At 43.2% G+C, this 25,541-nt stretch overlaps 1 protein-coding gene across 9 annotated transcripts; it reads left to right on the forward strand.

Moving 5' to 3' along the window:
• Positions 1-67: 67 nt before the first annotated feature.
• On the forward strand, positions 68-25,350 carry cpeb3 (cytoplasmic polyadenylation element binding protein 3). 9 transcript variants are annotated; one of them, XM_028988177.1, is made up of 11 exons: positions 75-196; positions 2,491-3,266; positions 6,102-6,255; positions 10,498-10,551; positions 12,799-12,825; positions 13,491-13,658; positions 14,217-14,306; positions 19,442-19,560; positions 20,237-20,351; positions 20,522-20,703; positions 21,205-25,350. In XM_028988177.1, the coding sequence occupies exons 1-11, from the start codon at positions 157-159 to the stop codon at positions 21,430-21,432; spliced, it is 1,953 nt and encodes a 650-aa protein (XP_028844010.1). In that variant the 5' UTR covers positions 75-156; the 3' UTR covers positions 21,433-25,350. The 9 variants fall into 9 exon arrangements, with proteins under 9 accessions (XP_028844019.1, XP_028844010.1, XP_028844012.1 ...); XM_028988179.1 differs by having other exon boundaries at positions 12,802-12,825; XM_028988183.1 differs by having other exon boundaries at positions 6,102-6,186.
• Positions 25,351-25,541: the final 191 nt, after the last annotated feature.

Here is a 25,541-nt window from a genome sequence, read left to right on the forward strand (position 1 = left end):
GACGCACGCAGGCGACGCAGCGCCGAACGGGATTCTGGTCAATGTAGTAAGAGGGGTTTTGCTTTGGAGTAGCCAAAATATCAAATTAATGTTCTAAGTCGAGCAGGCGGTCCCTTACCAGGCGAGCACCAATTCCTGCTCGGGGTTTCAAGCAGCATGAAGATACACATATGGCTCCAGAACACATCTTACTGTGGTAAGACTTATAACAGACCCCCGGTCTGTGTCCCCAAAGGAACTACATTCCGGAATTCGTTTAAATTGAGCTTGTGTTTCTGTATAATATTGATACAAGATAAGATTTTGTTTCAGCAACAAATTAAGACAGATTTTTTTTCTATGGATGCAGTTCACTTGAATGTCATATGAATGTGTTGCCATGATTTAAACTTTAAAATGTCGTTTGAAAAAAAAAAACACGCTTATCAAAATTGATGAATATTTTCTCACGTGTGTATGCGGCACAGTTATTGCTAGGTCATTATTACGTGGGCAATAGTAAAGTGATATTTGTATTCCAAACATTAAGCTCTGTATATTTCATAATATACTCGTTGCACAATGTCCTCATTCGTTGGCTGTTGTGACTTCATGTGTGAATGCAGGATTTTCTCTTACAAACAGGCTATTATATAGAAAGTGACCCCACTAACAGGATTTTAAAACGTATATATATAAAAAAAACTACAATTCCCTTTAGCCTTTCTGCGTCGACCATGCGCCGCAGTCAATCAGCTGTTGAGCTGCGACTGCTGACTCTCTATCGGCAGCAGAAGGGTAGCTCGTTTGTCATATCATTTGCCAGACGAGGCATACCGAAATAGCTTTATTTACCGAATCCCAAAAAAGGTGAACGATAAAGGTAACGACTCTTTCCTGTACGGCGGTAAGAACGAAACGCGGCGTGCATGTCGAACGGGCTGCGTTAGAGGGGGGTTCTCGTGGCAGAGTCGGATTATAGGAATGGGGAAAGCTGCGAAGGTTGTAAAACAGAAGAGTTTCGAACGCGCTCGTCGCGAACGCGTCATTTAGTGCCCGCGGACGAGGAAACGTGCACTTGGAAAAAGTCGACGTTCACGACCATTACTTAAGGACTGTCACACGTTTTAATCACTTTGATGACCTTGAATGGGCAGCCCAATGCAGCAGCGCGAGAAAAAAAACTGGGATTAACTGGTGCACAGAATGTCACGGAGCGTTTTACTGAAGGAGACGAGCATGCGTGCCCAAAATGGGCTAAACAGCCCAGCTATGTGCCTGGCCTGCATTGCCCAGGACGAATCGGCTGTAGTTGGTGTTTCGTAAATTGACGATCGTACTGGTCACTGATCCGGATGTTCAGGAGAACGTCCCTGTCACCGGACCGCCTGTCATTCGCCAAATTGCTGCATTGACAGCGACCAGAGTCTGTGTGGCTCCACGCAAACGACGTCCTTGAAATGCGACCCAGGGAAAGCGAATGCTGGTGAATTTCTAACCGCAAAATCTGCGACAACGGAATTAGCACGACATGCCGCACCGTGCCGAGACCGGGGGCTGCCGCACGCAGATTTAGTTAGATATTTTCCTGAAAAACCATACGTGCCCAGAAAACTGTCATAGTTGTTTCATATAGCCACGATTCCCAAGTCACGTGCACGCGCATACCAGAAACAAGCAAGCAAACAAACACCAAAAAAAAATACGTGCACGTGACGTTTTCTTAACGAGTTCCAATCAGATGCCACGCCCACTACGTGGTGACTTCAGGCGACGGCGCGAGTCTAGCAATTAACTGTGTTAATTAACGGAGACGGATAACGTACAGGGATGAATGCATACGCAACAATCGCACGTTTATGCAACTTTTTTTTTTTATCTTTTTTTATTTCGGGAAAATAAAATAAGACAGAACCTATAACACTAGAATGAACGTTTAGGTTATCAGAAGAGTCCAATAAAGCCGGGCTCCCCCCACCACCCCCAGCCGTCATTCGAACCCTGGGCGTAAATGAAGCGCCCGGGTCATGTCGCAGAAATATGTGCACGTGGCGTATTGACGTGACGTGTGGCCGGCGCAGGTGCTCGGCGTGGGAGGCGTGCGCCTTTAAGAAGGGCGGCGGGGGCCCGCGGCGTGTCTCTCTAACCTTGTCGAAGGACGCAGCTGTGTTTATTGACGTATGCAAATGAGCCGAGGGGCGGCGCTAGACCCGAAAAAAAAAAAAACTACAGGAACCAGAATCGGCTCCACGAGCGCAGTCCGGAGTTCCGGTGAGAGGAGAAGCGAGACGTGGCGAAAATGCGCACGTAGATAGTTAGATATTATGTTATTGGTGTTTTTTTTTTTTTTTTTTTTTAAATGGTGCCACACGGGCGGCCTCTGCTAGATGGGTGAACGCGGCTTCGCCCTCCTCTCGGCGCTCCCCGGCAGCGACACCGAGCCCCCGGACTTCCCTCGCCACGTCTATGATTTCCTCAACAATAACCCGTCTCTGTTTCCCCCCGGCGCAGCTCGGCAAGCCATGCAGGATGATTTACTGATGGACAAAAGCAACGCGCAGACCCAGCAGCAGGCGGACCCGGCGAGCGCGGACCCGCCTTCCACCCCGACGCCCTCGTCGGAACCGCCCGGCCCGGGGGAGAGTCCGCTGGCGCTGGCGAACCCCAAAGACAAGGCGCCGATGGAGTCGCCGCTGCTGCCGGGCTTGAACTTCCACCAGCCGCAGGAGACCGGCGGCACCTCCCTGTCCCCCTCCTTCAGCAGCACTTGGTCCACCGGAACCACCAACGCCGCGGACGACGGCCTTTTCCAGGGAATACCGCCGGCCAACGGGACGATGCTCTTCCAGAACTTCTCGCACCACGTCAACCCGGCGTTCGGGGGCAATTACTCCCCACAAATGGGCCTGGCGCAGTCTCAGCACCAGCAGCACCAGCAGCAGCAGCGGAGGTCTCCCGTGAGCCCCAACCAAGCCCCCTTCCCGGCCAGGAACGCGTACCAGGCCGTCATGAACAGCAAGGCCGCCTCGTCGCCCGCGTCCTCGTGGAATAACCACCAGAATGCGGCGTGGACCTCCGCCTCCAGCCCCTGGAACGGGCTCCAGGCAGGCCGTGACCCGCGGCGGGCGGCGGGCGTCGGGGTGCCGTCTCCCCTCAACCCCATCTCCCCCATGAAGAAGCCCTACCCGAGCAACGTCATAGCGCCGCCGAAATTCCCCCGCGCCGGTCCCCTCACGCCGAAGTCCTGGATGGAGGACAACAGCAACAACATGTTGCCTTTCCACCAGGTAATCCGTCCCGTTGCGCGCTTTCGGGGACACTCGGGCAGCGACACCCCGGTAGGACGTGACCTTCGCCGCGGTTTATACACGCTTGGTTCTTATTCACCCGTCGCACTTTGCGTAGCGTGTTTTATGCAAGACGTGGAAGGAAAGTAACGAGTCCTCGAAGTGGCGTGTTTTAACGTGGAAGTTGTCCCGACGAAGCTCCTCGCTGACGGGACTCGGTGCAACGTGTCCACGCCGCTTCCCGTTATCATTCCGCCAGCTCATTCGGGGACGTTCAAAGGGAAAAGCTACTCGCACGTGATTGGCTGTGAGTGCGGAAGTGGGCGGGGTCTCTGCGGGTCATTTAAATTGTTCAATTCCTCGGAAATATGACGGTGACTCTTGCCTATATATATAATAATCGTGACTAATTGCGTCAACTTTGGGGTTAGAAATACGGTGGCTTAGTTGATGTATGTTTCTTGTTTATTATAATAATTCCGTTGTTTTTAGAATGAGCATTGCAGCTCTTACTTCCTCGCCTGTCACCTGACTTGGTCCTGGGAAAACTGAGGCTTGCAGTTTCGGTTGCTGGTGACGCCGGTGGATCAGCGAGTCACAGGCCAGAGGCAGGACCTGTCCCTCCGACCGCTGACCACCGAAACCGTCTTCCACTCTTTGTGAATTCCTACCCGCTCCTTGTGTCACGTTTATGAGGTCATGCACTGATGTTGGGCGAGAAGGCCTGGCTTGTAATATCCAATCCACTTAATTTCAAAGGGGTTTTGATGGGGTTCATCACTGACCAAATCCACTTGACTTTACCGATTTAGTTTTTCGCACTGGGGCACAGTCGTGCAAGAATAGCAAAGTTGGAAGCACAGTGTTGTCTAAAATGTCTTTGCATGCTGAAACATTAAGGTGGCCACACTCAGGCCCTGAAAAGTATTATTCTTACACAAACATCACAGTTGGCACAGGCGGATCACATTCTCCTGCCATCCACCAACGGGTCAGGTGATCAGCTTCTGCTGAAGGCTGTTGTTTAGGAACAGCCGGCTCAGGGATGAACTACTGAATCACACAAGGAAAACGTAAAGTTTCTCTGTCTTTATTTTTCTCACGTTATTACAATGGCAGCCGCCTCTTCCATGTGACGACTTAGTCCTTGTTAAAATTCCGTGTCGGATTTGCAGCAGCTCCATTCTGGCCAATAATGAGGTCCTGTTTCCTGGCGTCGACCTGCTACGTGATATTCTGATAGGTAATCTGTTAGCATGTGATGATCAATACACAGTTCAGCAAAGGAGACGAGAGTTGAATGCAGCGTAGGGACTTATTGTTGTTATTATTGTTAATAGACCGATTTAGAAGTATGTAGACGACCCCATACAGCCCCGTCTCCGTGTACATATCTGTATTCTGTGTGTGTCTGTGTTTTCCGATCTATCCCTGAGGCGGCTGTCAAGAGGACACGAGTTCAGCAGGGCCACATTGGAGGCTGTGGGGAGGCGGGGGTCTGCCGGAGGGGAGCAGGCATATATCCCACTTCAGCCCCTGCTGACTCTCGTTTGATCGTTTTGCGTAGCCGACTCGCCCAGTGGTACATATTGAAGGCCTGGGCTGGATTGGTGAATATTGTGACCACCTTTCAAGAATGTGTGGAGATTCAGAAGGATCTGGAGACAAGAAAATCTCACACCCCCTTCTGAAGAAGATGATTTGCATTTTGGCAGCATAGTCAAATGAAGCTTTGCGGATACGAGGCGAGAGTAGCACCCCCAATGTTTCCCATGATGACCTCATACGTCTTTGCATACTTAGCTTTTTTTGGTGGAGGACGGTTGAAGGTTGAGGTATTCACTGCGTGAAAGAAACCGCGAGGTGAAAGAAGTGATCATGGCTATGTTAGCCAGACGCGCCGTTTTCCTGATACGAGCGTCTTCTGTGGGTACACGAGTGGTCCGAGGTATGAAATGAAGAGCTCAGCGCTTTAAATGCCGCTCTTTTGGACGAAGTGGGCAGATTTTTATCTGGGCCCAGTTAGGGGGAAATAACACTTTTTGAATGCTCAGCCAGTTGTGTGACAATAGGATGGCTGTGAAAACAATGTCCCCTGCTCTCGGGCATAGGGGGCCACCGCCAAGTCTAGACCCCCTTCAGCCGGTTAGTCTGTCCACACTTCATAAGATATGGTTCAACGTCAAATAATACTAATGCCACAATGCAGCATGTGACAGTCAGCATCCAGAAGTACAGAAAAACAAAGAAATTATTGTACAGGACTGCTATGTGTTTCAAAAATGTGTTTTACACTTATTCTGAAAGTACTCTGAATTTTTATCTTCTGTAACTGAACAGATCACTGGAGATATTTTATATGTATTGATTATTTTGCCATCCCTTGAGTATTTTGCCCTGAGGAATGTCGTCATATTTTTCTGTAAAACCCTGTCTTCCTATTGCGATAGCCTTAAAACATTTGCAGAAGTCCACAGGGACCACAGCTGAGGTGTTCTTTTACGAGTGGGTGGGTTCTTATTAAAAATAAAAGCATGGTAGCATTTCCTGTGTGTGTTTTATTTACAAAATGTGCATTGTAAAAAACACTTTCTCACCAGTTTCTCATTCTTCCAGTTTCCAAATCCATTGCTCTTCAGTTTCCATTTTTGAATCTTGAAACATGTTTCCTCAACTTTGACTAGTCCACAAACCAAAGAGTTGGCTCTGATCTGCTTTAAATATCTATAAAACATTAGGAACCTCATCCATATAAATTATATGCATAGTGTTTCTTTTGCATTAATAACCCATGAGCACTAACCTTTGACCTCCCTGTCCCCTTCTCTCTTACAGGACCGGACTCGGCCCTTTGATCCATTTAGCTTGCAAACTTTGGAGAATTCCTTAATGGATATGATAAGGACCGACCACGACAAAGGTAAACCACACCCAGTCGGTGGCCCACCCATGACTATCGCTGATATTATATGGAGGAATCATTTTGCAGGTTAGGAATATTCATACACCCATGCTTATTTGCTATTTTGGCTTTAATAAATTCATCTATTATTTCCATTTTTTTTTTTTTTTGTTCTGCTCAATACTTTTTTTTAATTTTTTTATGTTGTTCATAATTGTGAATTAACCACTGTCCTTACCTGCAAAATCTTGTGTGTGGTGTTTTTGTGGGTCTTGTTAGTCCGTGTTTTGGTTGCTGATATGTTTTTATTACTCATAATTATATTTAATTTATTGTCATCTCCAGCCTTTCTCTGCTGTGCTCATGTTTATGTGTACGGGTGAGATGAAGGACTCCTCTTGCAGCACTTCCCTTGTCAAGTGCTTTTCTTTTCCCCATTTAGTGAACAGGTCGATGTACGGCTGGATTTTGTGTGAGTGGCCGAAGAGGTCTTTTGGATTTCTTTGTTGTTGCCTAAACAAGATTCCATCAGGGAGTTTTGAGGCTCTGTTCAACCTGTTCCATCACCAGTGACCACTTGAGTTTAAAAAAAAAAAATGACTGATAACTTTCCCCTTTTGACACAATGGGAGAATCAATGAATGATCATTTTTGTTGTGTATATCTGTTGCAACCTCTATCTGTCCTAGTATGCAGCATTGTGTGTGTGTGTGTGTGTGTGATTGCAGTGGACAGGAATGCGTAGGGGAAATGAGGTGACATTGTGCTTTTTCTTTTGCGCCATGCAGCAGCACACGACTGACCTGACCCCCGGCTTACACACAATCCCCTTCAGAGGCACCAAGACAAACGCTCCCTATTTATCCACATGCTACCCCCCCCTCCCCCAACACACACACACACACACACACACACACACACACACACACACACACACCTAATTCTGCATCCCAATGACCATTCTGCTCTGTATACACTAAAGCACGCACTTAACCAACAGCCCAGAACATAACTGTGGATGTTGAATACCATTACTGGGTAGATACCATTCTGGTTGCATGTAAGGACGGATCCCACTTATTGCAGAACTGTTCCCTTCATGGTTATATTCATGTTTTTTTTTTTTTTTTTTGATTGATACCTTGACATTCATGTATTACAAATGTCCATGTTGGGAACTGACCCTCTGCTATTTGGTCTGTATATTGGGTGAAGCGCTAGCTTTTGAGTTGATTTTAGTTTGCTTTTAGCCCTTTCACCCTGGTGCCTGTGTTCCTGGCTGTGACTTACTTGAGGGAAAAAGTGTGTGTGTGTGTGTGTGTGTGTGGTATCTGGTGTGTAATGCAGTGCAGTGCTATTCTCTACCCCACCCCTTACAGTAATGCAGAGGGTCGATGCAAGATTCAGCCTGCACCCAGCTGGAGGCCATTTGCTTTTTTGGCTATTAGAACACCAAAGACCTCATCTAGACATCCATGGTCATTTAGACAAACCTAGTCCTTGACTAAATGCACTTTTGAATGGCGAACCTCACTGACTTCGCTTAATCAACAATTGGGAAAACTGACCCATAGTGGATCGCAAAACGGTCATCCATGTTCTAATGGTTAAGAATATTACTTGAGATAAAACTCCTAAAAGCCAGCAACAGATCAGCAGAGCTGTGTTGTATACAGATTTCACATTTCAGAAACGCTCAGTGTGCTTGCAGATTGCAGAAGAAGGCAGCTCTCCTTCTCAGAGGAGAACATGCATCATCACGCTCGGGGAAAACGGGAATGAGACGGGCTAAGAATAGCCACCAGGGCTTTCCATGTGGAAATGTCACTTGCACGGTGCCCTGTTGCCATCTTGCAGCCTCATGCCCTGAGCTATTTCAGTCCATCGTGTACGGCGGGCTGGGTTGAGGTGTGGAATTAGAAATGGGTGAACTGGCACCTCGATCGAACAGAGCTGATCTTGGTCACTTCAAAAGAGACGCGGTCAGCAGTTCTGGCCAAACGTGGAGCGGTGGAGATAGCTGGCATAGGGCCACTTCTTTAAAACAGCTCCACACATTTTACGAACACCACTTTGCTGAAAGATTTGCAGTGGATCTTTCCAGAAGAGTTTTTTTTTTTTTTGGCAGTCTGATGCCTGGAGACTGTGGCTCTTTTACTGCATGTTTCCGCCTCTCTGCCTCAGACATACAGGCAGAGCCGAGCCGAGTAAGGAAGGTTCTACCCATGGAAACACTTCAGGATGGCATAGATGGCTATTTGGCCATTTATATTCATCTTCCATGACTGGAATGAGTTTCACCAACTAAAAGACTCATGCTGTACTGCAGTTTAGTATAATGCAGCAGTGGCATTTATTATTCCAATATTTTATCAATGACAATTGATTTATTAAGTAAATTCCATTTATTCTGTAGTGGCTGAAATAATAATAATAATAAGTAAACATGCATGTATGCTTCCATACTATTCATATGAACAATTTATCATCATTTTAGTATTAAATATAATGCTACTCCTTTTTCAGGATTTCATAATGTTGTAATTGCAACAATTAATGCAAATTAATTCAATTAACTATTCACAACCCTTACGCAAAATTTGGGCAATAAGTCTCATTTTCACCAACTGTAGCAGACTTTTGTTTCTTCCCGTGCACACACACCTGAAAGAGCTGTGTTATGTTTGTTTATTTGTTTGTTTATGTATAGGAATTTTTAGGCTGCAACAAACAAACCTCTGAGATCCGGGTGGGACAGGCTGTTATTGGTGCACTTTTACAATATTACTAGCGTTTTCCTTGCTATTAGTGATTTTACTTTTGTTTTGGATGTTTTTCATTAAAAGTCAGTTCATTTGTGTTTGTTATGTTGTCAGTCTTCAAAATTGACAATCACTTCATTAAGAAAAAAAACATGGCTCTTGGATATGGCTCTCCATGTCACCTGGACTGGAGCACGGCCCGAGTCACGTCTGTGCCGTTACAGCCTGGGCTTTAGTAAGGAATGTCTTGTGGTGTAGCTTCCCTATAAAGGTATGAATTCCGGCTGTTTCCACACATTCCCTGTGTAGTAGACGAACTCCATGGTGACGATGGTGAAAGTGCCACGTTAGTTCAGCGTGTCACCAGCTGGCTGCTTCTCCAGTTGTTTTATTGAGGGTCACTAATAGGCTGTTGTAGCTTCTCGTAAACATTTTACACACAACTGTCAAAGGTGTGCAGTTTCACGTTTGAGCTGGTCCCGGCCTGTTTTGAGACTGAGGCTGTGAATATGGGGTGGGGGTAGAACGGGCGTAGGAGTTGCAGGTGATTTGTAGCGCTCTTGGTGTCAGCACACACACACACACACATACAGACATTCTCACAATCTCATCAGGATCTTTCTTAGTGCAAAAAAATTATTGTGTTGTGTTATCAGGGTTAACAGGTTCGGGCAGCCTTGTCGTTGTGGAATCTGGTGGTTTGGAATTCCCATAGGAATTTGTTGAACACCATTTTCTGTGTGATGGGCAGTTTAATCCACAACATTTCAGCACTCCTCATCTGCGTGCTTCACTGCTAACCTCTCTTATCTGGGGTTGGGTTTGGAAAAGAGGTGATGGAAGTTCCTGAAGCATCTGAAGTGGACAAATACTTAACACCTAAGCTGGATTGATGGATTTATGGACTGTGGGATGGGTAGATCGAAGGCGTAAATGAATACATCGACCATTTCATCTATATCTAGTAGACATTGGTTGTATATATTTTAGTTTGACTGGGTTGGAATACAGAGACCGCAAGTATTGGACAACTGCTTTCACTTTAAAAATGTGTATATATGTGTCTATTACTCCTAAAAATTCTACATGGTACAATGACACCATCATAGCCACCAATCATCTGCTCTTAAATGACTCATCACAAAATTAGGGTCCCAAGACCTTGATCAAGGTTTCCTGCAAAAACATTGTTTCCTGGTTGCGACTTGGAGGAGAATGTGCTGCAGTCCATCATTGCTGATTGATTTACATTACGAACTATCTACTGACTGCACTGAGGCCTGCCCCACTAATAACAGAATATATAGAACCAGACCTGCTCTGCATTTTATATAGAGTGCGTACCCTTAAATAATCTGTTTTACGTCGTATCATATTAAAATGTCTTAATTCAAATGTTCAACTAATTACAGTGAGTTGGCTCAAACAGAACCTGCTGTACAGGAAGGTGGCAGCGCAGAGAGACACCAGATGTACATGATGGAACTTCAGACTGAATGTTGTGTCTGTACCAGTCCCCAGTAACTCAACTGACCTTCTTTTGTACATTTTTTAAAATGTTTTTCAGGACGCATGGGTTTGAACTTTCACCCAGCAGCAGATCACATCATGCCACTGAACAGTAAGTAGCATATAAACCTATATCTGTGTGTGTGTGTGTGAGATGTTTTTTCATTTACATTTACACCATTTATCACACGCCCTTTCCCAGAGCGACTTGCAATCAGTAGTTACAGAGACAGTCCCCCAGTTGCCATTAGTGCATGTTCCCATACATTAACAGTCCTACAGTTTCTTTTTCTCCCTAGACCTACTTTTGGACATGACTCTTGCGTCTTGAGGTTGTTGAGATACTGGAGAGGGAAACTGAGACTCCTGTCGCTGCTGGTTGCTTGTCAGAAAGATACTGACACAGTGGTTTCAACTGATAAATGAGCCACAAGGCGTTTTTGCTGACTACTTTTTGACTAGTATGTTAATGAGGGATGCTCAAGACTGGACCGACACAAAAAGGAAATGACACTCATTTTTTTAGCATAACTAACATTTGATTGTTGAGCTAGTCAAATTGGCTGAGCTAGTCAATGATGTAAGTCAGATTGTTTTCTATGAATTATTATATTCTATGAGTGCACAATACTTCCACTGCTTCTGGAGCTCACCCTTGACCCATCATAACTGATTTGCAGCAGCCCTCCAGATCCCATGGAAAGTTTCATATCTTTAAATACTCTACTGAACCCCCCCAAACACTTTGCTGTCACATTGTCCCAATCGGTTTCATTGCTTTTCAAGTTCTTCCTTTCAGTTGAAAACCACCTTTGCTGTATTTTCTTAAATATGACTGGATCAAGATTTACCAATTTGTTATTTATTTCTTGGTCAAGAATGGTCTCGTCATGGTCGTTTGCAGTAGACATCATAACTGTATGAAGTGACCCATAACAATAAAAATTTTCCTTATATAATGTTTTATTGTGCTCTGCTCTGCATCTACATTATGTTCTTTATTTGCTTTATTTGGACGGGGTAATTGAAGAATGTTGACTTTGTAGGGCCGTGTTTTGCTGGAGGTGTTAAATTAAAGCTCTAGTAACGTCGTGTCCTGAGCAGAGAACATATTTGTGATGCGAGTAGTAGAAGGGAGACGAATGGTGCACTACACCTGGTACTGTGACCCACTGAAGAGCAGATTTTAGTCTGCTTCCATCTGTCCGATCAGACCAGATAGATAGCAGATATATCATACTGCACTGCACTAATACCGATGAAGCAGGTTTTCATGGGGAAAAACTCGCCAGCCCGTCCTGCTGGTTTCGGTCCGGGCTGAATCATGTTGAGGTTTCTTTGTGACTTTGGTGGCATTATAAAATGGCCACCAGTGAACTCACAATTACACAGAGACACACACAGTTTGGTACAAATGGATGGAGTTCACAAAGCCCGAGGATAAGTGTGGAGGCAAGAGGGTCGTAAACATCAGGTCATTTTTGTTTTTGTGGTGCACTTTGTAAACCCTCAATGGTTGCATGTTTTTGTTGACTTGTGTCGAGCGGGTAGAACTCTTTTGTGCCTGCATGGGTCGCTAGGCTGGCTCTTTGGTACGACCTATGCCCTCCAGGCAGGAACCCCTCCCTCTCACCAGAGAACAGCCAAAACTGCCAGGAATGTTCTACTTGTTCATACTGAACTGTTTCAGTGAAAAATGAACTTTTAATTCAATTGAATTAATTTTTTGCATGTTAGTCCTGAGTATGTCTGAGTGTCATTTCAGTACGTTCATATTAATCTTATTGTGATATTCATCATTTGATTGAACATTTTCTTTTGTAAAAAAAAAAAAAAAGATTCAGGATTGATTTATTATCAGTACAACAGTATACTGTGTATTGAAATAATGTTTCACACAGACCACCCCATAGTGCAATCAGAAATGTGTATACACACAAAACTAAACTATACTAACTAAAACTAAGACTTAAATTCTGTACAGTATCTCTATAAGAGAAAAGTAAAATTTTTCATCAAATAAGTCTGTTAGTTGTCAGATAGGGAATCTAGTTTGAATTCTCTCATACATTTTAATCAATATGAGGTTGCTTCTCATAAGGTATTGCTGGCTACCAGTTTAGTAGTATTTTAATTGAGTATTATGGCAGACACTGTTACCTGTATGTCATGTACAAGACGTGATTCTGCTCTCAGATTGCTGTATTAACTATAATATCTGCTGTGATGACACAGAATTGGAAATGATAGTACTAAGATTCTCTGTGTTGAACCTTCTGGTGTTGTCCCACAAAACCCACGTCTTTCTCTCTTTTTCTCCATCGTCCCCCCTCTCTTTTGTCTCTACATCCTTCACAAGCAGCCAGGAGCTATGGCCGCAGAAGAGGTAACGTCTCGTCTGTCTGTCTTGTGCTTGTTGAGAGGATGGGGGCGTGTCTAACCCCAGCTCCCCATTGTGTGGGTGTGGCTTCTGGTGTGATGTCTGCTGCACCTGCACCACAGAATCATTCATGTTGCTGTTTGTCCTTTTTTGGATCGCCCATGATTCACACAGTCACCTAATGACGGGGTTATTGGTTGGCCATGTGACCCCTAACCTCGTGGCTAATAGCAATCAGCTTATTTGTCACCATTTACAATCAGACACTTTTCTGATTTGTTGTGGTGAACCAAGATTAGTATTGATCAGCTTTTACTGGTTCCGTGTACCTCATGAATGGCTGTGGTTTTCTATGTAGGGACTGATGTTGTATTGTAGGGAAAATGTTGTATTGCATGTTTGTTTTTAATCGTTCATTCTGTACACATCTTCTGTCCTTCATCTCAAAACATTTGAATTGTTTTTTTGCTTTGTGAATTTGAAAATCCAGTTGGTTGATCAGGTGTCCTGAAGTAGTTTGACTTTTGATTTCGGTCTTAATCTCTAAATCCAGTCACTTGTATGGCTTTTAATAAACGATCATCATGGCAGATTTTCTGTGACCTATCCTTTTATTTTCTGTATTGTAAATTAGTTGATTTACCTTCTCTGCCTCCATCTCTTCTTCACAGGCCGCTCTTCACTCTTCCCTTTTGAAGATGGCTTCCTTGATGACGGCCATGGTGACCCGTCACTGACACCAGGCATGAGTTCTCCGACACGTTGTCAGAATGGAGAGAGGATGGAGCGTTACTCCAGGAAGGTGTTTGTTGGAGGTCTTCCCCCAGACATTGATGAAGGTAAACAGCCATGGAGGTCACTTCGACTTGGAAAGGCATGAAAGTGGCTGATATTTCCTTCTGTTCTACAGAGCTTTGACCTTGGACTGACTGGACTCACTGGTCCATACCAGTTTCATCTGAGAGTGAAAAACTGTTGATCCTTTTGGTCTTCAACCTTATAGGGTTCAATATTTTAATACAGAACTTTGAAACCCCTAGAAGTATCCACTTCTTGCACCTATTATCAACATGCAAACTCAACCACAAAAGTTCAAGTTGAGCTTTATTGTCATTTCAGCTACATACATGTTAGACAGTACATAGTTAAAGGAAACATCGTTTATCCAGATCCTGGTGCCTCATGTTACATACTGACATAAAGTGCACATGTGCGACATCGACAAACCAGTCTACATAAAGTGTGAACAGGGGACACTGGCTGTGCAAGACGAGCAGTGCAACATCAAACAAAACATGTAGACAACAAAGAAGACTGATGGCGCTAATATCAATAAAAAAAATGTTCTTTATATTCTAGATCATAAAAATATCACAATGTGATTTTCTATCCTTCAGATGAGATCACCAACAGCTTCCGTCGCTATGGACACCTTGTGGTGGACTGGCCTCACAAAGCAGAGAGCAAATCCTACTTTCCACCCAAAGGTAATTTTACATAAGCCTCCTTACCCGAATTGACTAGTGCTGATCCCTCTAAAACCTGGTGATCACTGGGTGCCATCAGACATTGTGGCAGGATGATGTTGATTGTGGGTCTTCACTGCTTCAACATGATGACACCATTTAGATTTAAATTTACCCTGGTTTTAGAGAATGGGTGTGTACACGTGCCCAACGCTGCGGTTGTGATGTAAAGGCTCTGCTGGGCTCTGCTGGAAAAGTGATCACAGTGCAAGAAATCCAACCTGGCCCGAGTGGGTCCTGCTACACCACTCACTGCCAGACTATGTCATATAAGGGAAGCTGTTAGTCAGCCTGGAAATAGCTGACATTCCACACACAGATGGTATCTTGGGAAGAAAAAAATTTGTGACTTCTTCTTCTGCCCATGTTATGTCCTATGTGTTGTTAGGATGAGTTAAATCTTAGATGTCTTGCTCTATCTGGGAGTGTGAGTCAGTTCTTCTTGCAGACAGACCTCATGTGATCCACACTCCACTGAGGTTTTCGGAGTTCTGCATTGCTTGCGGGAGAACAAATTCAACTTTTCCGCTGTGGAGCAAGCACAAAGATAATATCCATTTTCACGTGAACCCTATGGCCAATCAGTTTACAAAAGCCAGCCAGAAAAAGCAAACAACACTTAATCCAGTTGACTTGTCACAAGCGATTGGTTGTGCACCATAAGTCGCTCTGGATAAGGGCGTCTGATAAATGCTGTAAATGTTGTTGCTCTGCCCCTCAGTTTCACACCAAATGCAATAAGCACCGCCATGTGCTTCGAAACCCACTGTTTTGCATGGTGCTGCGTGTCTGAAAGAGTGATTTTTGCACCACACCCAGCAAAGATGGCGGGTTAGCGATGCTTCGACTAGCGCGAACAGGGGATCTCAAAAAGAGGACATGTCTGAAAATCTATTTGATCTATCTGATCGTGCTGCCCATTGCTTCAGGCCAAACACCGCTTGCAAGTTGCGATCGCTCAATTACGCCTTACGCACGGCTGAACAGGCACACGGCTCTATGGTAGGTGGCGCAGTTAATGATGCTGCACTCGTCTGCGGCTGTAGAGGCTGTGATTGGCAGCGGGATCAATCACCAATTTAGAAGAAGAAGAGGAGGGAGAAGAACGTGTCCCGGGTGTTGAAGATTCCAAACAGCTATGTAAATATCCAGGAAAATCGGCGCTCACACCGACTTGGCATCCAGGGAATCCGGTTACCCTCCAGCCATCATGTGAGACGGGTAGCAGAGCAAAAATATCGATCCGATACTGATACCTTACTGGTGGCCTGTGCACGGGTTTGTGTTTATTTGCCACATCTTGTGTTGCAGTGGCCAATGTTTTCTTCCATATGTTGCAGCACATCTATCTTCCCTGACAAGCAGCACAGTAGAACAATGACTTAGCACATGTTTATTAAGGCGCACCTTTATTATATACCATGGCACTTTATTTGAAGCTATGCTGGAAATGTTGTAAAATAAAGCAAGTAAGAGATAATATTGCAAATGCAGATAATAATATTACAAAGGTCCATTAGCCAGCATGCCTATTCTTAATTAACAAAGTATTCATTTTTGTAATTATTTATGATGTAATTGGTTAGTTAAAGAAATTAAACAGTACGTTTACAGCGACTTACAATCAGTAGTGACAGGGACAGTCACCCTGGAGACACTCAGGTTTAAGTGTCTTGCTCAGGGACAATGGTAATAAGTGGGGTTTGAACCTGGGTCTCCTGGTTCATAGGGAAGTGTCTTGAGTGTCCTACACACCCAAAGCTACACCTGTTCCGTTGCAGCTCCTGACAATTGCCACACACACGCCAAAATCTCTCCCGGTTTTTGGAAATGTTGTCAGCCTTGCAGTTCTGACATTCAGAGAGGGACAGAATTAATAATAATGCATTTTGTTCAATGAAATCTCAATCCCAATTCAATTGATAACTGGTGTGTGTTGGGGAAGACTGGAGGGAGACACTGTACTTTTTAATGTTCATGTGCTTACCTTATACAGCTAATGGCACCATCTCCAAGAGAGATACGGCAACCAAAACTCGAATATTAATATTGTGATCATTATATACAGTATAAGACCAAAAGCAGAATCATTATCAAAAATGTGTACAAAATATGATCAAGATATCACGTATGGTAAAGTGTCATCATGGGTTGTTTTTGTATGTACTAGTATTCGATACATTGATTTAAGCTGCTGTTCAGTGAGTAGGTCAGTTGGGGAAAAAGCTGTTTTTTTTTTTTCTGTCAGCATGTCCCGATTGATCTAAATTACTGGCATGATGAGAGGAGCTTTAACAAATTTTGTCCAGGATGATTGAGCTATACTTGATTGAGTATACTATGCTCTCATAGCATAGAAAATTCAGCATTTGTTCCATCACATTGGCAGTATGCATGTTTTTTTTTTTTTTAATTTATATAAAAGGCCATAACTGGTGTAAGGCAGATGTTGGACTCAGGTCCAGTAGCTGTTAATCTCTGTCCCTTTTAAATGTTCCATGGGGCTTAGCAAATGGAAGATGGCCCCTGTCCATTGTGCGCTTACATAAGAGGAGTTATGTATCTCCTGGCCTTTGTGAAGCTTTGCTGCTGTTCAGTCGAATTCATGGTGCGGTGGTAATAGGTGAGGTTGGTCATCTGTATAGATGAGGACTGCAGAATACAGTATGTGTTTAAAGGGATGGTAATTTGTGGGAAGCTAAAGACAACGTGCTGAAATTTTAGGTGGAACAATGAGCAGCATGCTGGGATCATCATATGCATTTTTAATCTGTATAAAAAAAAAACCAAAAGATGTTTCCAGATTAATCAACACGACTAGTAGTAACATGGTTTCTAAATTCACGAATAAACATCACACCATTCACAAATAGATTTCTTGATTCAGCAACAAATGTAACAAGATTAGATGGTAACAATAAATGTAACGATATTCACAAAAAAAAAATGTGATTCACAAATGTCAGTGCAGTTACATCAAAAGGTAGCCGATCAAATGTCTCCAGATTTTGCAGACAACTATATCAACTGACGCTCGAGAGTATGATTTAATGGCCTCTTGGAACGAATTACGAAAACACTGCTAGATCTAAACGTGGTTACTGGGAAAGTACCTGCTCTATGCTTTAGGATTGCTGTGGTGTACTAACCCTTTTGTCAATGTCGTTTCATAAAATTAAATGTTATAAATATAACCCAAATCCTCTAGTGTTTTGTTGTGGTAGTAACTGTGTTTTTATGCTGAATTTAAATGAAAGTTTCCCGCTTGCTCATGTCAAGTGGTGTCCGTTGGTCACCAAACTCTGGATACAAGAATACCATCTGAAATTCTCTGAAGAATAAAAAGGGAAGTTTTGTTTCTCAGTGTTCAGTGGAAATGCAGCTGCTGCTGTTTGGTGGATGTTTGTTGTCTCTCTAATGTCTCCTCTTCTCTTTATTAGTTTTTACCTCTAAATTGCAAATGTGTGTCCCCGCATCATCTTTACATCTTCCTCACTGACTCCTGATTTACCATGGTTCATGTCTCCCTCTGATTGGAAAAATATAGATTAGTGTGGTGGGATTGGATAAAAATAAATAAATAAATAATCAAACCAGTCAGGGTGTCCCATGGTCTGGACCTAGAGATGGTTGGACACATTTTCCCAGTGGCAGGCAGGCTGTGTGTCTTATGGTTTGTAAATATGGTTCTAGTCCTTTTAGCCCTTCTCTGTTTTGAACATTGTCCCGTCTCCTGGTTGTTCCTGTTGGTGGTGCAACATAGAACGAAATCTGCTGGTAGTTGGCCATCTCTGAGTCAGAATTTTGTAGCAGCCAGATGATTAAAACATTCCACGTTTTACATAATAGTCTCATTTTAACAGTGCAGCATGAGAGAAAACTGGTCTGTCTGAGAACATAGTGTTCTAATCCCATGTACCCAAACTGTCCATTACACCAGTGTCCCATTGACCATGGTACACTTCCAAATCTACTCACTGCTGCCTGTCTTCTCTCCCTCTGTCCTGGTTCCATGTTCCTCCTCGGAAGGCACACAGTGTTCTTTTATTCTCTTATTCTCTCCCCTCCTCCTTCCACTTCCTTGGACCAGAGCCCTGACCTGTTTTCTCGCTGGAGAAGTGCGTTGTTAAACAGACGGTGTACCAGTTATATACCACACAACAACCAAACGATCTAATGGATCTCTCTGATCTCTGCAATAAACCCATTATGGTGCAGGTGTTGTCCATGCAGTGGACACTAGTCTCAGGCGACTGGAAGGTCCACTGACTTCTTAGCAACACGCTGCATGGCTCCATTTGAGGAAAATCTGGTGATATTTGGTTCTGACTAATGGTTAATGTGAGGTCTGCTATCCTGTGAAGTAAACACCAGTAATTGCATGCATGTCTTTGCCTTCAGAACATAGTGACAGGAACAGATGAAATGTCCGGGCCCCACTAGTAAAACTGCTTCTGTGCAAAAGAAGGAGGAGTAATGGCTCGTTTTGGTTCCTCAGGGTAGGGTTATGTTTGGCATTTGAAAATTCTATGTTTAGAGCATGCAAAAGGTGCAGCAGCAGCAGCAGCAGCAGCATCCCTCCCACCCCATTGTCATCGTTGGTTACGGTGACCGGTGCCACCGAGTAAATCATGACAGCCATGCATTCTGTCTCCGGCCCCGTCACCTTTACACACAGTCAAGTGTACGTGACTTTAAATGCTGCCTCATTAGCTGACTGCCACAGTTCTTTCCCCCCCCCCCCCCCCCCCCCCCCAGAGTCAGCTTCACCATCTCCCTGTACCATCTGTCTGGACTGCACGTGGCCTTAACTTGGCTGCACCCATACGTTTTTTTTTTTGCGCGTGTGCGAATGTGTTTCCTATCTGAATAGTTCAAGACTAAATGATGTAAAAGAACAGGTGAAAGCTGGAAATGTACAGATCCACAGAGTCATGCCCGCAGTTCATGTAATTCATTTGGAATTGTGCAGGAATTCCTGGGATGTGATGTTTTGATAAGACTAGTAATACTTTGGTACATGTTTGGCAGCCCCGGGGGGGTTTATTTCCCCGCAATCTCACCATCTGGTTTGCATGTGTGTTTCTCGGTTTCAGGCTATGCCTTCCTACTGTTCCAGGAGGAATCTTCAGTCCAGGCTCTCATTGATGCCTGCATTGAGGAAGATGGAAAACTCTACCTGTGTGTCTCAAGCCCCACAATCAAGGACAAACCAGTTAGTTAATGTTTCATTTGCATTGCACTTGTCTCAAAGGTTGTAAAACAGCGGAACATGTTCAATTTTTCAGGCATATCGGTAGAGGCTTATGAAATTACATAAAAAAAACAAAAAAAACATTCCAATTCAGATATTTTGAACAAATTAATTACATTTCACTGTTCATTTCAAAGCAGCAGATATAATTTTATTATTATAAAGTAGCCAATAGGGACTCTTGTCAATGGTCAGATATGTAGCTGTTAAAACAGTAGACAAACTTTTTCAGCCATTTTTATTTTTCATTTCTGTAAATGAATCCATTATCTGATTCAATCATTATTAGCAAATAAGAGAAACACATTGTATCCATATTAGGGCAGTGGTGGCCTAACATAATATGGGAGTCACTGAGCAAAGCACCGTCCCCACACACTGCTCCCCGGGCGCCTGTCATGGCTGCCCACTGCTCACCAAGGGTGATGGTTAAAAGCAGAGGACACATTTCATTGTGTCACCGTGTGCTGTGCTGCAGTGTTTCACAATGACAATCACTTCACTTTGACTTTCACTTATGTCTTAAATTTGCTTTGTGTGGAACATTTTGTTGGTTATTTTTCATTCTGTCTTAACTGTTCTAACCTCTGGTTAACTGCTCAGAACTGGACAAAATTGAATTTGTCCTGTATTCCAGGTTCAAATCCGCCCGTGGAACCTGAGTGACAGCGACTTTGTGATGGATGGCTCACAACCACTTGACCCAAGGAAGACTATTTTTGTGGGTGGCGTACCAAGACCTCTTCGTGCCGGTATGATTTATCAGGAATGAACTACCTCAAGTGAAATAACAGGAACATAATTCAGTCACAAAGGACATAATGAGTAAATAATCACATGCTCCAGTGTAGTTTCTAGAAACAATTTTTTTTCAGAAATATATAAACATTTCTCTTATTTTGCCCTTGTCGTCTTCCTCCAGTGGAGTTGGCAATGATCATGGACCGGCTTTATGGGGGAGTGTGTTATGCTGGGATTGACACAGACCCAGAGCTTAAGTACCCGAAAGGAGCCGGCCGCGTGGCCTTCTCTAATCAGCAGAGTTACATCGCTGCCATCAGCGCCCGCTTTGTCCAACTGCAGCACAACGACATTGACAAAAGGGTTAGTGCACCACAGCCATCCTAAAGCATAGAGCAGGTACTTTCCCAGTAACCACGTTTAGATCTAGCAGTTGGATCAGATGATTCAAAATGCAGACATACAGATTGCTAGTGAATGGGAGATTCTGGCTACTGGAGGATGTGCTGTTTATGTCCAGGGGAGGAATATGCTGTGACAGAGGCTCCCTAGAGAGCTGATGACCATTTGACCATGATGGTGCAGTTGTAGATGCAGGTTGGTTTAAATTCAGGCCTCTGCACTGCCGTCTTCTATTTTTGGTCATACCTCCCTGTAGCATGTTGTCGCGGGGTGGTGGAGAGAAGATGGGACGTCTGCCAGCCAAGCTCAACTATGTAAACATCAGAGCCAGTCAGGCTGACCTCACGCCTGGATCTGGGGAGAGGGTCAAGGGTTTTCACCGAATAAGCAAGAACTTAGTGGGAAATGCCTGTTTGGGGGAACTTAGTCTTTCTGACCTTTGTCCTTGGCCTGACTGCACAGGTGGAGGTGAAGCCGTACGTCCTGGATGACCAGATGTGTGACGAATGCCAGGGGGCACGATGCGGGGGCAAGTTCGCCCCTTTTTTCTGTGCCAACGTCACCTGCCTGCAGTACTACTGCGAGTACTGCTGGGCCAGCATCCACTCCCGCGCCGGCAGAGAGTTCCACAAGCCCCTGGTCAAGGAGGGCGGCGACCGGCCACGCCACGTGTCCTTCCGCTGGAGTTGATGCCCGTCTGACCTTCCCCACCCACAGTTACACACATCCACACACGCTACACTACCAACAGCCGGCAACAGCATTACGTTACAGTCAGCATTACCCCCAGTCCACACGCAGTCACCCGACCCCCTCCACCAATCAGTGGGACAGACAGCTTCAGTTAGTTCAGTTTTCTCCAGAACACTGATAGTCACTTGTGAAAGATAATGAACCGACGCTTCTTTACAGCAGCTTCTCGTTTCTGTCCCCAGTGTTCCTGTGCGCCGCCATCAGGAAAGGAGTGAACCTATTTACACGCACATATACATATAAATATATATATAATATATATATTTAAAAAAAAGAAGTCTATATTTTTGTTTCTATCTATAATTACAGTTTTTGTGTGAAAGGAGCATGCACTTATTTTCAAAAAAGGTAGACATTTGCCCCAGTAACAGAAAAACGCAGTTACAAAGGGCAAATGTTAAATTAATGCTTTGAAAACTTAAGTAGATGGTGAAGATGTAGCAACATTAACTACTAAATGTTTAGTGTGGGTGTAAAAGCAAACCCCCCAAATTAGAATAATTTTCATCTACATTTTGAAAATATTAATACCTCATGCACAATCAGATATTTCTTTTTTTTTTTTTTTTGCATTTAATGTGTAGGTCTTTATTTTTTTAATAATACTATTTTTTAAATGTAATGTTAAATGTAATGCTGCAATAGCTTGTGCTGCTAAATCCATGGTATGAACCAGATACCATAGTACTTTATTCAGGCCTAGGTGTTGTACGCTGGTCACGGTTAAGGCACCTGGTTTTAAGGACGGCAGGCCAGCATGAGGGGTGGTGCCTCCCTACCCCCCAGAGAAGGAGGAGCAAGGGGAATTCTGGGGGGGGTGGGGCCTAGCCACTAAATGCATGTTTTGTATCCAACGAAGTTCCTGCATGCAATAGAAACATGATCATGTCTATTCTACAACTCAACCCACTTTTTTTGCACAGTTCGGTCTATAGATGTATGAACACGACTGGGAATACTGGTTTAAATGAAGGGGGCAGCAGCCCTCCTGAAACACCCGCTGATTGGCTCGCTGGCTATGAGGTGAGCATGATGAATAATTAAAAAAAAAAAAAACGTTTCTTTTTACTTACATTGGATAGGATGTACTTTCCCAATCATCTAAGTTAGGTGAAGTACTTTTTGCAGTGATTGTTAATATAATTGTGCAATTTTTCCTACGGTATATATTTAGGTCTGAGTACGCCTAGAACTGTGATTTTCGCTTTAACTGTTATTGATGTCCTGTGAAACTACTGTGTATGTAAATGCACTTTACATACACACGCACACACGCACACACACACTCAAACTGTACACCGCACATCTCCCATATTAACACACAGCTTAAAGTGATTTTTGTTCAAACACACCACAAAATACGAGATGTGAGCTGTAACTTGTGATGTCCCCAGAAAACGTAAAAACCAAAGAGCTCTAATGAGACACCTGACGGCAGGTGGCGCTATAGGAGGATTTAGGCTTTAGAAATAAGCAGATTGTGAGCTCAGGTTTGGTGGAAGCATTATCAGAACTGTGTGTGTTCGAGCTCGCCTTCTGTTTTTATTTTCCATCCTCCTGTAAAGCTTGAAGTAGATAAAAACGCCTGCTCAATTTTTGGGGTGGGACTTGCTGGAGTATGGGGATTTATATGATCACCCCCCCTATTAAATGCAGTACTGTGAGTGGATATGCATCCACCCATCCTGCTCTGGTTATGTGATGTTCCCCTTTTCCTGCTTTTCACTCACTAACTGTGTGAGGGTGGGGGTCTATCTATTTGTGTTGGAAATAATATATATTATTTTTTTTACTGGAAAAAAAATCTCAGATTAATATTAATCCCAACCGAAGTGAATTCTGGGTAATATTGAGATCTATTTCTTTCCCCGCCCAGTTGGGTTTTTCTATGTTTGTTTCTTCTCTATAATAGACATTTGTTATGCACTACTCTTTGAATCTGCATAGTTTTGAAACAGGAAGCTGTTTTTTGTTGTTGAACGTGAGTGAGAGTAAAGATGAACCGTGCTTTCTGACTGACAAGATCTTTTGCAATACCTCAATTTTGAAATCTAATAGGAAAGAAATTGATATTTTCTAAGTAAGTTTATTCAAATAAAAGTATATATTAATTTCATTCTGAGAGAAAAACATGATTTAATAGTTAATTTTTGCCATGCTTTTATTTCTAATTTTATTTTTGGAGGAAAAAAAAGCAAAAAAAAAAAAAAAAAAAAAACTGAAGGAGATAGAGCTTTACAACTTTAATATTATGATGTAGTAGCTGCAATACAGAGTCTACCTTATTAATTAAGAGCTAAAGAATCACTGGAGAATTACTGCGAAAACACAGAGGCGGCAGCCCCTGGTTTTCTAAGTTTTTATCTAATCAATTATTAAGCTGAGCGGCATCATTTTCTCCATATTTTTCCTTCGGTAAACACAGCATAACGCCTAAAAATGATCCTAACATCACAAAAGAGACTGTTAGGAAGGGAAAGTATGGGAATAGAGGTCGAAAATGTAATTATTCTATTTTTAATTTCTGGATATTATTGGTGGAAACTCGCTCGATAGCCCCCATGGTGTATAATTGTAGTGGTGGCCTTTTGTCCATTCACATCAGACTTGAATTAGAGTTTTTAAGGCTGAGAACCTTGATTCTTTGCTGTAATGTGCAATACTGTTTGTACTGTTTGTAAAAAAAAAAAAAAAAAAAAAAAAACAGGAAAAAAAAAGAGCCGTAAAATCTTTATTTTCATTGCGAGCGTTGTGATTCACTTAACTCATTTTCTACTGTGTATTTACCTGGTCGAAATGCGTGTATCTTCCTGTACTTATGTAGGAGCCTTTCTACTGAGAGCTTTTTGTTTGTTTGTTTGTTTGTTTTGTTTTTTTTTTCTTCATTTTTAGATTTTTTTGCAAAAAAGAAAATGAAAATGATTTATTTCATATTTTCTTTAGACTCAACCATTAATATTTCTGGGGGAGGCTTTCATATCTGGTCAATGTTGTTAATGTTATTTTGTATTTTTACTTGGAATAAATTAATTTTGTTATGCTAATTCTAATTTTTTTTTTATCTTTTGTAATATTGTTGCTAAAGTGTGTAGACTTCTGAAAGCCTTGCATGAATCAGCTGACACTGGTTTCCAGTAAAAATGGGTGGTGGCAATGTAAAGATTACTGGTGATGTAATAAAATGAGGGCAATAAACAGACAACAGGTGGCGCTGCATAGCATTCTACAGATTGATAATATGTAAAAATGTCATGTCACTCTCACGATTTGTCCCTGCTGCACCAGTCTGATTGTATTTCAGGACGAATGTATTCAAACCCCCTGAGTGGTGAAGGTGACCGCACCTTCTTGTGGCTTTAATCCTTCCTGACCTCTTCATATCCAACCCAGCTTCCAGTATTCCTTAGTAGTTTTGATATATTTTTTTTTTTAAACATTTTACACCCTGATGACTAACAACTGCAGCATCTCTTAAGAAGCAGAAGCCACGTGTCTGGTGGAGTCGGCCTCATCTCATAGTCTCCTGAAGCGTCTGTGTTGTACGGGTGTCCTCATTTGTCAAACTCATGTCTTTGAACAGATCCTCATGATGTCATGAACAGAAGAATCCGTTGTTGTGTTGAGACAAACCCCTACTTCTAAATGTACGGATCCCTGGTTTCCACTACTGGTCCTGTTAACTTGCCTTACAGCTTGTTAACTTGGCCTTTTGCTTGTCTGAAGTTGCAGTAAATTTGTGATTTAAAAAAAAAAATGAAACTGTTCATGCTCTTTACTTGCTTCCAGTTTGTAGTTCTGACCTCCCTGAGTCCACTTCTGTGCTAATTATCAAATCTTATTAAAATGTAGTTGTGACACAATGTGACAGTCATTGTCTCTTGCATGACCTCTTCCTCTGTGTAGTTTAGACAATCAACTCTATTCATGTAGAAGGGGGACGTTATGACTGTGATGCTGGACAACACAAGCTCTGCGACCTCTGGACGCCCCTGACGTCCCGCATTACGCCAGCTGCAGCGTGCAGAGAGTGGAACTCTGATTCCAGC

This window comes from Denticeps clupeoides, chromosome 8 (genome assembly GCF_900700375.1).
Source record: "Denticeps clupeoides chromosome 8, fDenClu1.1, whole genome shotgun sequence".
In the NCBI taxonomy this organism is placed as follows: domain Eukaryota; kingdom Metazoa; phylum Chordata; class Actinopteri; order Clupeiformes; family Denticipitidae; genus Denticeps; species Denticeps clupeoides.

Coding starts and splice junctions, on each gene's coding strand:
- cpeb3 (XM_028988177.1), top strand. CDS start 157: ATGAAGATACACATATGGCTCCAGAACACATCTTACTGTG. Junction 3,267..6,101: donor ACATGTTGCCTTTCCACCAG/GTAATCCGTCCC, acceptor TCTCTCTTACAG/GACCGGACTCGGCCCTTTGA. Junction 19,561..20,236: donor CCACAATCAAGGACAAACCA/GTTAGTTAATGT, acceptor CCTGTATTCCAG/GTTCAAATCCGCCCGTGGAA.